The sequence below is a fragment of the Macaca mulatta genome, chromosome 14, assembly GCF_049350105.2.
Source record: "Macaca mulatta isolate MMU2019108-1 chromosome 14, T2T-MMU8v2.0, whole genome shotgun sequence".
NCBI lineage: Eukaryota > Metazoa > Chordata > Mammalia > Primates > Cercopithecidae > Macaca > Macaca mulatta.
Window position 1 is genome coordinate 84,515,664 of NC_133419.1, and position 14,138 is coordinate 84,529,801.

At 34.8% G+C, this 14,138-nt stretch overlaps 1 protein-coding gene across 12 annotated transcripts in view; it reads right to left on the reverse strand.

Moving 5' to 3' along the window:
• DLG2 (discs large MAGUK scaffold protein 2) overlaps positions 1 to 14,138 on the reverse strand; it is a 2,228,225-nt gene that overhangs the window by 523,079 nt on the left and 1,691,008 nt on the right. For all 12 annotated transcript variants that reach the window (XM_077964104.1, XM_077964105.1, XM_015115421.3 and 9 more), the window contains one exon: positions 6,162 to 6,298. In XM_077964104.1, the coding sequence (XP_077820230.1) occupies positions 6,162 to 6,298 (137 nt within the window). The remainder of the gene's footprint in view (positions 1 to 6,161; positions 6,299 to 14,138) is intronic.

A 14,138-nucleotide genomic window follows, 5' to 3' on the forward strand; every position in this document is an offset into this window, starting at 1 on the left:
CATTTCTATTAATATTAATCACATTGATATTTATATTTCTTTTTCCATTTTCATATGTTTTAAAATGTGAACAATATATTAGCATAGTGATATATATGTAATTTAGAGGAGAGAAATATATTAGTGGCAACCTTTTGTATTTTACTGATAGAGTGTGCTATTAAGATAATTTTAAAATGACAGCAACATATGATATTTATAGAGCAAATTCTATAAAGAGGGCTATTACACTGAGTATAAGCAAAATAAAAAAGAATGCCATAGGAGGTTCTAACCCTTAAATAAAATATGTCATTGCAATTACATTGTATTATAACTTATTACATTTGAGATAAATTAGAGGAGAGTTCAAGCAACAGTTGTCCAGGTTTTATCCTGCTGTTTCAGAAGTAACTCTAACCTCAGGGGACAGAATTTTGAGAGTGAACTGTTCTAAATTTTTTTAGCCAATTGCAGGAAATTGCTAAATTATACTGGCTTGATAGAATGAGCGCTACCACCAAAGTTGTCCTTAGGAGATGCAGTGGTAGCAGCAGAATGGGTTAGGGTGTGGTTAGATCAAGGTAGGATGGTGGTTCTTAATCTGGCTGCACATTAAAATCATTTGGGAAACCTAAAAAAATAAAAATAAAATGAAGTATGATCCCTACCCCAGAAATCCTGATTTGATTATTCAGGGCTGACTGAGGATTGGGTATTCATAGTGTTCAAGAGCTTACCTTGGGATTCAAACATGGACCCCAAAATCAAGAATCAGAGATGCTGACAAAACCAGTGAAAGGAATTTAACTTTAGGACATCAAAATCTATGTATGAATCCAATTTTACAATTTACTAGTTATGTAATGTTGGAAATCCCTTTGTCATCTCTGAGTTCTAACTTTCTCTTCTGAAAAATAAGAATAACAGTAACGACTGTCCTAACTACCTCTCAAAGATGGTGGTTAAGAATAAATGAGGTGTTGTAGGCAAAAGATCTTTTCAAGATGAAAGCAATGTGTTGTTGGTAGGAAAGAGACATGCTCAGAGAGTTACAGGTCTTGGTTCTAAGATATCTAAGATTGGTATAACCAATAAATGTGCTTTAATATCCCATTCGTTATTCAGATAATTTCTACATATTCACAGTGTCTTCAATTTGATTTTCTTATTGATACTTGGATGAAATCAGGCAATTTTGTAAATTTACCAAAAACAACAATAATTTCAGTCATCACAACTAATACTCATTCAGAAACTTGCATTGTTTCTACTCATATTTCCTAAAAGTATTTGATGTCTTTAATATACGATACTTATTTTCAAATAAAAATAAGAGATGCTCACACATAGCACATCCCGAGTATATTCCACCAAACACTAGTTTTAGGTGTTTTGTTAAGTATTACTCTAAGAAGAAGATTCCATGATAAAACAGATATGTTAATCAAAATCAAGTCGCTTACTTGACGGCAGGACTTCATAGAATTTTTAATATGCTAAAATTCATTGAGAATCTACAAGAGGATTGGGATACAAGTTGTAGAATTCAGCAAATGTATTTGGTCACAGAGTCTATTCATGTGACACAGAAAAGAGAACAATATTTTAAAGCATACTTTTGGAAATACCAATCTAATATAATGCTACTATGGTATAGAGGTCAAAACAGAAGACCAAAGATGGATGTGACTTGCCCAAGACAGATTAGGTAAAATCAGTGCTAGGTGCCTGTGACTGAAATCCAGCTTTCTCATCTGAGTCCAAGGTCTTTCCATTTGACTTCAATGTCTCTATTACTTTTCCTGTCACTTACTACTTCCCTTTAAGGAAAGAAAACACAAGAACTAATTCTCTGTAAAAGGTATAAAAGTTCTCTCACTGACAATTTTTTTCTTTAAATGTTGAGCAGGGTTTATGTAAAGAAGAGGCTAAGATTTTAAACCTTAAATTACAATGTGCCGAGGGGCTTTAACAACTAATAACTAACGCTATCCCTGCAGAGAAGACAATCGAATTATCCTGGATTCAACATTTCTGGTTTATATTGAAAAAGGGGAAGAAGTTAACACTTTTCTAACATATTGGGCTATATGTACCACCTTGGAAGGGCTTAATAAAGCCAATGTGTGAAAATATATGAAAGAATTTAAAAATCTGTTATGCTGTTAAACTCTGACTACCACTGAATTTCAAGGCCAAGAGAATCTATTTTGTCTGAGACGACAACACTAAACCACTGGTACAATCCACAAAATCCGATGTCACTCTCACTTTACCATTTAAAAAACAAAACAAATTCCAGAGAACAATAAATTCTAAGTAGCCAAGGAAATTTTCAAAAATATAATTTTGCTAAAAAGAACATATACCATGTATTTGGGTTGACCCATTAAACATCAGAGTGGTCTGACATTATAGTCATCTTATTTAAAATACCAAGAGGCTAATTGCAAAGGTGACAGACAGAATAACTGTTTCTTAAAGTAGAATATTTGCAAAGGTCAGATACTATACTCTTACGTGGAATTTTTAAAGTGGGAAATAAGATTGTAAGGAATCTAAAGAAATTCTGTAGTAAATGTAATCTATTTACAGAAGATAAATGAATGTGTGATAAAATTTACTGGAAGGGAGAGAAAAGGTCTAAAGCATCCTAAAAAACTAAAAAGTGGAAAAGTGGAAAGACATAGCTCTTTCAAACATATGTGGAAGAGGAATTAGTCTTCACTTTCTTGTTTTCAAGGGACAGAGCTATGAATAAAGGGGGACATATATAGAAAAATATATTTTAACAGAATTTTAAGGAAAACATTTTAATGATACTTATTACCTAATAAATAGCTTTCGGGAGGTATTATCCACCCTTAAAGGGGGATCTATGAGAGGTCAGAGACTGCTTCACATGCTTGCTTTTCTGATGTACCAAGAAAGAGTTGATGAAAGATGGCCTTTAAGATAGATATGTTAAATTCTGAGATATAAGAAGAATTTCAGGGAGAAAAAGTACCCAATATAGATGGTGTGCTTCAGGTGGTGCCCAACATTATAGCTATTTTGCTTGAGAAACTAGAAGAGTTATTGTTATTACTAACTCTTTAAAAAATGACTGTGCTCTCAGTAGAGGGCAGTTGCTAGGAGACTTCCTGAATTGTGAGTATTCAGCCGTGAAAATCTAAAGAAATTAATGGAGTTTTATTTTAGACCAGTTTACTTACAGAACTCCGAGTGAATAATATATGGTGGAATTTTTCCTAAGAAGTGACAGAAGGAAGTGGTGCAAATTGCTTTAGAAAGAATAGCATATTTAGAGAAAAATATGCAGAATGTGGTACAGCTGGTACATCATAGATTCTAAATCATTTGTACTTCCTTTGTGGGAGGAGAGTAGAAGAGGGGGAAGACACAAAGAATATGAATGTAGGGTAGTAAAGGGAAGAGGAGGTGGAAAGGAATGACAGAAAGAGAGCATTAATAAATATTTTTGGGTTGCAGCAAGATAATTGTTTTTGTAGGGTGGCTTCAGTGATTTTGTCTTTATTCTCCTTTTCAGGGTTATTTTGCTTGCAAAGTATAAAATGAATCATTTTCTTTCATTTCCAGTTTCAACTTGGAAGTACTAATTACGTCTTCCTTACATAAGAGAGGAGAGACCTATTACTGTTGAAAGTTCTTTAACAAAACAAAACAAAACTATGCTTTAAAACTCAAAACAGTTAAGGATTATGTCACAGCTATTTTTGAAATCATTATATCTACAATGAATGTCAACAAAATGGTAATAAAAAATAGTATAGTGCCTGGAAAATTCTTTGACAGAATTATTTGGAGCAAGTTTTTTTTTTTTTTTTTTTTTTTTTTTTTTTAATTTGGAAATAAAAAAAAAAAAAAAACTACACAGAACTTCAAGAAATAAGCACATACCATTTACCATGATTGTACAATAGCAGTAAATGAAAAAATACCAGAAGATCTGCCTACAATCAAACTCTTATGGAACCATGAGTCAAAGGTCAAACTAGTAACTATCTAAGACAGTCATTACTTGAGAATGAAATGGTCCTCTTCATTTTTCTACGTAGTACTATGTAGAATATGGTTGTCACAATTTATTCTATTCCCAAGACAACATTTCAAGCAATAAAGTTTATATTCCAGAGAGAAGTTGTTCAGGTCTTGTACCCTAATAACAACCTTTCTTGTCCAGAAGATAGAACAACATCATAAGAACAAACTTTTACATCAAAAACAAACAAGCAAACAAACAAAACAAAATTCAGAATTTCTTGAGCATGAAAGTGGTAGTGGCTTCAGGTGGTAAAGCAGCCCAAAACTCTTAAATTTAACTTTGACTGAAGTCATTAATGGTATATTTTTTGCCCATCCGGTTTTCTCATGACAGAGTTCCTTCCTGAATAGTGGCTACTGCCTGGGATACAGTAGGTGGGCAGCACATGCTTATTAAAAAAGTAATTAATGAATGACAATCACGAATAAAGGAGGAAAGGAAAGAACTGACTGACAAATTTAAGGAAACTAATGAAAACATGTTGCACAAGAGGCAGTATAGCTTGGTGGTAATGAGTGGTCCTAGCCAGATTGCCTCAATTTGAAACCCAGTTTTGTCCATTATTAAACATATGACCATGGGCAAGTCAGAAAACCTGTCTACATCTCAGTTCTTTTTTGCTTATATAAAATGTGTTGCTGTTAGAAGTATGTTACATTACAAAAAAGCCCTTTATAAAAGAACATGGAACTTAGTAAATGCCAGGTCAATGTTAGCTATCAAGATTATTACAAAGATCTTATCTAACACAAAGCTTACTGAACACAAAGGTCATTGGCAACTATGAAATTAGACCACTGGGATTAAACACAGCTCTCTAAAGCCGAGGGAAGTAGGCACAATAAATACAAAATTTGGAGGTTCAACTCCAAAACTTGCACAAGTCATAAAAATTAATCTTCTGTTGAGATTGGGGGCTGATCCTCCCCAGACATTTCTCACAAAATTGTTGGAGATAATGGCTCCTTGCAGACATAGATTAGAAGTCCTGTTTTACAAGGGTAGACATGTGACTAGACAGATACGCTAATCTTACTTGAGAGCTACCTACTATTAATTTTCAATATTCGATTATTATCCTGTAGATTTTGGCATACAACACTAAATGGACATAAGGCAGTTTTATTAACACAGTCCCAAATGCTTTGTTGCTTATAATTGCCTTAATTTTGCTTTAGGTTATCGTATAACTCCATGGTTCAGAAAGACTGGCTGTGTGTCAATGTCAATCACTGCCTAGGACTCCTGAAGCATGTGAGAAGCTGGCAAATGAAATAGCTATAACCCTAAGGGGAGGAAAGGAAGAGATCCATTTACACATGTAGCAGAACTCAGATTATAAATTCTTGGAAGTCAGGTGCTGTGTCTATTCTGGTTGCACAAAGGACCATGGATATACACTTATCAGTAAGCCAGGTGTTGTTTCTGTTGTTATGCAAACCCCACCTCTCCAGCAGTCTATAAAATAGCAGTTGCTCTCCCTAATAGGAGACTCATTATATTGGAAGAACAACAGATAATCTCTATGCCATGCGTATCTAAGAAAATTAATGAAAATCTAGATTTGTTTTGAAAATGTCAACAAAATAGATACATTGTACATATACTTTTGAGATCTCTTACTCATAAATCTGCTGTCTCTTCTTTTCAATTTTTGTCCAAGGTCTAAATTGTGGACCCCTCACAAATTCATATGCTGAAGCTCTAACCCCCCCATGACTATTTGAGGATAGGTTCTATAGGAGATAATTAAGGTTAAATGAGTTAAAGATGGTGCCGTAATCCAATAGGACTGGGCCTTATAAGAGGTGGCCTTATAAGAAGAGAAAGAGAGAGAGAACTCTCTCTGCACAAATACCTAGGGAAGGCCATGTGAGGACACAGTGAGAAGGTGGCCATCTGCAGGTCAGGAAGAGAGCCCTCACCAAAAACCTAATTGGTTGGAACCTTGGACTATGTAGTCTCCAGAATTGTGAGAAAATAAATTTCTGCCGTTTTGAGTCACCCACCCTGTGGTATTTTGTGATGGCAGCCTGAACAGACAACGACAGTCTTACATTGGAAAACAAGAGCTTTATAAATATACACACAGTTTTGCTGGAGTCACACTCACCATCAGTAGTCTATCTCCTACTTGCAACCTTCCATCTTTTTGTGCAGCTCCTCCATCTATAATTTTAGTTACATAAATGCTGTTGTCTCCAGGAATGTGTTGGTTCCCCACACCTCCTGCGATACTGAAGCCTAAACCTATAAGAAAGGAACAGAAAATGGAAAGCCTTGTTTTGTTGTTGTGGTTGTTTTTAGAAAATGCAGTTAGCCACATTTTAACAGTTTTAAAAAATGAATCTTCAACTTATTGTAACAGCAATAAATAACACTAAAAATTGTATTTCAATCTAGTTTGTTATTTAAACATTTGAAGGGTTGTTGATTAATGAAAATGAGGCAGATTTTGAAGTCAACCCCATGTAAGTAGTTTTGTTCTATTTCCAAACTGTATGCCTAATCGCTTTCCTCAGCTGTCCTGTTTATAGGGGTAACTGGTTAGAGCAGGGATCAGGTGAAGGATGTGGAGGAGTCCTAGGTGAGCCAGGAAAAAGACAAATTTAGTCCTGCTCATTGTTGGTCTATGGACTGATCTTCATTGCTGTTGTTACTCTAGCATAGAGAACAGAAGTACTACCAATCATTTGGGCAGAGACCTGGATACTCTTGATATTTCAAGATGAAAAATAGAATTGTTCAAAAATTGCACAATTCTGAGGCAACAGCCATGATTAAGTTACACTGTTTAAATATATGTAATAATTTCAGAGAGAAGATAAGAAAAAGAAGCTAGATGCTTGCCTTTCATGTTTTCTTCTCTTGCCACCTTGTCATATTTTATATTTTCTAGCATTTATTGTTATTAACTGATCGATTATGAGGCTAGTCACACAAAAAAGTGAATTATTCTAGTATACAGTCTAAAAAATAAAAAAAACTTCTTTAAAAATATTCTATTAGAAAATAAAGAATAAAAAGAACATTAAAAAATTGATTAATAAATAAATTTATTTTTTGAGACAGTCTTGCTCTGTTGCCCAGGCTGGAGTGCAGTGGTATGATCTCGGCTCACTGCAACCTCTGCCTCCCAGCTTCAAGTGGTTCTCCTGCCTCAGCCTCCTTAGTAGCTGGCATTACAGGCATATGCCACTATGTCTGACTACTTTTTTAAATTTTTAGTAGAGACTAAAAATGTTGGCCAGGCTGGTCTTGAACCCCTGACCTCAGGTGATCCACCTACCTCGGCCTCCCAAAGTGCTGGGATTACAGGCATGAGCCACCATATCCGGCCAAAAACTTTAAAATGTATACTTAGACTATTATTTTTATAACATGGCAGAATATCAAATCATTTTAAACATGGTGACTGTCTCTTTTAAGAGATGATTTTCACTGTACTATGGCTTATACAATTTTAACTTATATTAAACTATGAAGCAATAACAAGAATAGAGGACAGTCACGCACTACATAACAACGTTTTGATCAATGATAGATTACACATATGATGATGGGCCCAAAAGATTATAATGGAGCTGAGAAATGGCTATTGCCAAGTGACATCATAGTCATTGTAACATCATAGCATATTGATTACTCCCGTGATTGTGGTGATGTGGTGGAAAGGAACCTACTGCACTTCTAGTCATATATATAAAAGTATAGCATATACAATTGTAAAGAATAAATAATACTTGATAATGATAATAAATAACTATGTTCTTGGTTTATGTATTTACTCCATTGTGCTTTTTATTGTTATATTTGAGTGTACTCCTCTCCTTATTAAAAAATATTAATTATAGAAAAGCCTCAAGCAGCTCTTTCAGGAGGTATCCTAGAAGAAGGCATTATTATTACAGGGGATGACAGATCCATGCTGTAACATTTTGCATGGTATTGCCCCTGAACATCTTCCAGTTGGACAAGATGTGAAGGTAGAAGACAATGATACTGACGATCCTGACCCTGGGTAGACCTAGGCTAATGTATGCATGTGTGTCTTCATTTTTAACAAAAAGTTTAATGTGTTAAAAAAAAAATGAAAAGCTTATAGAATAAGAATAGAAAAAAGACAATACTTTGTATAGCTGTACAATATGTTTGTTTTAAGCTAAGTGTTATTACAAAAGAGTCAAAAAGTTAAAAAATAAAAAGTTCATAAAGTAAAAACGTTATGGTAAGCTAAGGTTAATTATTATTGAAGCTTTTTAAAAATAAATTTAGTCTAGCCTAAGTGTACAGCGTTCTTCAAGTCTACAGTAGTGTACAACAATGTACTAGGACTTCACATTCACTCATTACTCATCCACTGATTTACCCAGAGCAATGTCCAGTCCTATAGGTTCCATTCATGGTAAATGCTCTGTACAGGTGTACCATTGTTTACATTTTATTTTTTACTGCACTTTTTCTATGTTTAGATATGTTAAGTTACATAAATAGTTATCATTGTTTTGCAATTGCCTACAGTACTCAGTACAGTAACATGGTACACAGGTTTGTATCCTAGGAACAACAGGCTATACTATAGAGCCTAGGCTTGTACTAGTCTATTTGTTTCAGTTTGCATAAGTACGCTCTATTATGTTCCCATAACAATGATGATGTTGTCTAATGATGTATTTCTCAGAATGGATGCCTATTGTTAAAGGACACATGAATGTATTTTAAAAAATTATTATGAGATCATAAAAATTTATTAAAAAATTATTATGAGACTCTACAAAGGTATGAGAATTTTTTTTTTTTTTTTTTTTTTTTTTTTTGAGATAGAGTCTTACTCTGTCACCCAGGCTGGAGTGCAGTGGCGCAATCTGGGCTCACTGCAAGCTCCGCCTCCAGGGTTCACGCCATTCTCCTGCCTCAGCCTCCCCAACAGCTGGGACAACAGGCAAACGCCACCACGCCTGGCTACTTTTTTTGTATTTTTGGTAGAGACGGGGTTTCACCGTGTTAGCCAGGATGGTCTCGATCTCCTAACCTCGTGATCCGCTAGCCTCCGCCTCCCGAAGTGCTGGGATTACAGGCGTGAGCCACTGCGCCCGGCCGGGTATAAGGATTTTTAAAATCCCTTTCAGAATATGTTTGAATGCTCATTCAGTACCATACTTGCAGCATACATTTTCATTGCATTTTATAATCATAAGATAATTAACATGCAAATTACTCAAGAAGATAGATATTGATCAAAGGCCTTTTGACTAATGACATAATTTCTATAGTTTACTTGGCTTAAGACTTTTTTTAAAAACCACACACCTAGTAAAATAATAAAGCTATCCTTAAAATATTTGACATTTTATAAAACAATAATAAAAAATACTTAAAAATATTAACTCTACTTCACTATACTATTATTGAATAAATATTAGGTAAAGTTATATGCTCTTAAGATAGCAAAAATAGTTAATTGGAAAATGATGGCATAGTAAATTATAAAGCAACATCTCTGGAATTATATTTGAAATGCAAAGATTGTTAAATTAACCATAATAGTTGTTAAAAATAAATGGAAAATTGATTTAAATTGATAGGGCAATTAAAGCAAGTGTTATCTAATTTCCTTGTGATGTGGGTAATTATTTTTATTGATGCTTTGCCACCCCATGGAACCATGAATATATTTGTTTGCCTCAGATTTACAATCTGTTTATTAAGCAAATGATGACCAAAGAGTAAAATACCCCATATTGGCTTTTCCTATAAAATTTAAAATACATATCAGCTCATGTTTCCCAAAACTGTTACTTTATTATATATGAATATAGGGAAGTTTAAAAAAATATATTTACAAAAGTTTCTTAGCCACATTCTAAGATCAATCTACCACATTTATAAAAGTAGAGAGGTTATTCCAAACTCTGAAAAGAGAAGGTTAAAACAAATTCAGAGACTCCAATTTACATCCATGATGCTAGCAGTAAAGGCCACGGTCTCAGCTACAGAAGAGCTATAGAAATAAATTAGCACCATAAAGACGGTTAAGGCCAACAAAGACAGCAAGTATGTAGTTGACATTTGAAGTTGAAGACTGCACAAAGACAATGAAATCACTATGGATACTATAGATAGGTAGGTAGATAGATAGATAGATAGATAGATAGATAGATAGATAGATAAAAATCGAGTAACATTTTTTCTTCAGATTAGGTTTATGTACTTCTTTTTAACTAGTGACTCTGTTCAAGGTGAAGCAAGGTATTTTTAGTAAATGTCCCTCTCAGAGCCACAGCATGTTTCTGAATGTACACAACTAGTAATTTTTCCAGTTTCCCTTACTTTGATGTAATATGCATGTGTTTAAAAACAATTAAAATTTATTTAACAGTTAACCATATTCTAAATATTCAAGATGATAAATAAATCTGTAGTTTATGTCTACATTGAGAATATATGTTTATTTACAGGTGGAAATATCCATCTGTGCTATAAGATTGTGTCTATCCTCATTCATTTATTCATTCACACATCTATTCTTTCAATAAACATCTCCTGAGTACATACTGTTCACTGTATTACCAGCTGCTATAGAGCATGGCCAAAGTAAATGTAAAGAATTTTTTTCCATTTTTAATTTTTAGTTGTTATGGATACGTAATATATGTAAATAAGGTACACATGATAATTTGATACAAGTATACAGTGTGTAATGATCAAATCAGGATAATTGGGATATCCATCACCTTAAACATTTATTATTTCTTAGTGTTAGGAACATTTTAATTCTGCTCTTAGTTATTTTGAAATATATAATACATTATTATTAACTGTAGCCACCCTATTGCACTACTGAACACTAGAAAGATCTATTTCTTTTATCTAACTGTATGTTTTTTATCCATTGACCAGAAACACTATAATAATAATGACCCAAAAGTGAGTTCATATGGGTGAGTGTAGTTGAAACATATCTGAGCAATGTTCTAAGCCCAGATAATGCAAGTAATTTTTGGAAAGCTATTCTATGAAGACAGATGTGGGCTAGGACCACTGAGCAATAAGACCAAACACAAATTACCTGGGTGTTTCTTGCATAGACTCTGTTAAAGCAGGGGCAGGCTGTCTACCTTATAAGACCTAGACAGGCTAAGGCATGCCATGACTAATGCCCCTGTCCCCCATTCCTGTTACTAATTTCACATCTCTTCCCTTCAGTAGCTAATTTTTCCCTCCTTCATTCCACTCAAAACATACTTGCATCATTGATATTTCTTTTATTATTTTTATTTTTTCCCTTTAACTTTTATTTTAAGTTCTGGGGTACGTGTGCAATATGGTCAGATTTGTCACATTGGTAGATGTGTGCCACGGTAGTTTGCTGCAGAGATCAAACCATCAATGTGATATTAAGCCCAGCATCCATTAGTTACTCTTCCTGCTGCTCTCCCTCCCCGCTTCCCTCCCCCTGACAAGCCCCAGTGTGTGTTATTTCCCCCATGTGTTCATGTGTTCTCATCATTCAGCTCCCACTTACAAGTGAGAACATGTGGTGTTTGGTTTTCTGTTCCTGTGTTAGTTTGCTGAGGATAATGGCTTCCAGCTCCATCCATGTCCCTATACAGGACATGATCTCATTCCTTTTTATGGCTACATAGTATTCCATGGTATATATGAACCACATTTTCTATATCCAGTCTATCATTGATTGGCATTTAGGTTGATTCCATGTCTTTGCTATTAGGAATAATGTTGCAATGAAAATACATGTGTATTTATCTTTATAATAAAATGATTTATATTCCTTTGGATATACAACCAGTGATGGGATTGCTAGGTTGAATTTTTTTCCTCTAGGTTTTGAGGAATTGCCACAATCTCTTCCACAATAGTTGAACAAATTTATACTCCCATCAACAGTGTAAAAACATTCCTTTTTCTCCACAACCTCACCAGTATCTGTTTTTTTTTTTTTTTTTTTTTTGACTTTTTAATAATAGCCATCTCACTGGTGTCAGATGATATCTCATCGTGGTCTTGATTTGCATTTCTCTAATGATTAGTGATGTTGAGTCTTTTTTCATGTTTGTTGGCAGCATGGGTGTCTTCTTTTGAGAAGTGTGTTTATGTTCTTTGCGTGCTTTTTAATGGTGTTGTCTTTTTTTCTTGTAAATGTGTTTAAGCTCCTTGTAGACTCTAGATATTAGACCTTTGTCAGATGACTAGATTATAAAATGTTTCTTCCATACTGTAGGTTGTCTGGAACTCTGATGATAGTTTATTTTGCTGTGCAGAAACTCTTTAGTTTAATTAGATCCTGTTTGTCAATTTTTGCTTTCATTGCAATTACTTTTGGCTTTTTCGTTATCAACTCTTGCCTGTACCTATGTCCTGGTATTTCTTAGATTTTCTTCTAGGTTTATTATAGTTTTGGCTTTTATACTTAAGTCTTTAATTCATCTTGAGTTATTTTTTGTACAAGCTATAAAGAAGGGGTCCAGCTTCAATTTTCTGCATATGGCTAGCTATGGATGCCTTCAGCTTTGTTCTTTTTGCTTAGGATTGTCTTGGCTATTCAGGTTCTTTTTTGGTTCCATAAGAATTTTAGGCCGGGCGCGGTGGCTCAAGCCTGTAATCCCAGCACTTTGGGAGGCCGAGACGGGCGGATCACGAGGTCAGGAGATCGAGACCATCCTGGTTAACATGGTGAAACCCCGTCTCTACTAAAAAAAAAAATACAAAAAACTAGCCGGGCGAGGTGGCGGACGCCTGTAGTCCCAGCTACTCGGGAGGCTGAGGCAGGAGAATGGTGTGAACCCGGGAGGCGGAGCTTGCAGTGAGCTGAGATCCGGCCACTGCACTCCAGCCTGGGTGACAGCGCGAGACTCCTTCTCAAAAAAAAAAAAAAAAAAAAAAGAATTTTAAAACAGTTTATTCTAATTTTGTGAAGAATGTGAATGATAGTTTGATGGGAATAGCATTGAATCTATAAATTACTTTGGGCAGTATGGCCATTTTCATGATACTGATTCTTCCTATCCATAATGATGGAATGTTTTCCCATTTGTTTGTGTCATCTCTGATTTCCTTGAGCAATGGTTTGCAGTTCTCGAAGAGGTTCTTCACTTCTCTTGTTAGCTGTATTCCTACAGCCTTGATATTTCTAGAGTATTCAGGCATAGTCATAGACTGTCTACTTAGGGTCTTTGCTACAGCTGTTCTGCTACATGGAATACACTTCTTTCAGAGCTTTGTTCAAGTATCAATTTCTGTAGGAGCTGGAACCTAAGCTCCCTATTTAATGCTGTCCCCTGACTGTATATATTTTTTTCCTTACCCTGCTCTAGTTTTCATTTTCCCTTAGCACGTATTACCTGGTAATATACTATATAAATCATCTACATATTTTGTTTGTATGTTTTTTACATTCTGTCTCCTTGGTGAAAACGTAAGCTCTGTGATGACAGTTTTTTGGTCTATTTTGTACTATGCAAGTATAACAAAAGCAGGTACATACTTGCCTCTTAAATATGTATTAAGTGAAAGAATGAATGAACTAATGAATATAAGAGGACAAGGAAAGTCCCATGTCTCTCAGAAAGTCCCCCCTTAAAGATGAAATTAGTGGCTTTGAATGAGCAAAGGGCAGAAACAGTGAGCCATGGTAGGTGCAGTCAGTAACTGTATAAGGCATCACATTGCCTCAGGTAAACTTTGATTAGTTCTCCATCCTCAGCCTTTCAGGGTTTATGGTAAGCACTGAGCAGGCAATGGGACAACAGCAGAGGCAGCTTCACTGTCTGATTCTTTCATCTTATAACTGTGCAAATTTGAGTTTCCATTTCTTTGTAATAAAGGAGTAAGTATATCTATATTCTATGGTGACTGGCAATAATAGACGCTTGATAAATAAAGCGCTCTCAATAAACTGTCAAGTTGTTGGGAAAATAAGACAATAACACTTTGGCATAATCTAACTGGTTTGGATGAGTTCTATATTGCTACTAGCATTATGTGAGGGGAGCATGACTTACTTCTTAGAGGAGAAGGAGAATAAGTAACAGAAGTTTTAGCATTTGGACTGGGTCTTGATAGGTGAAGT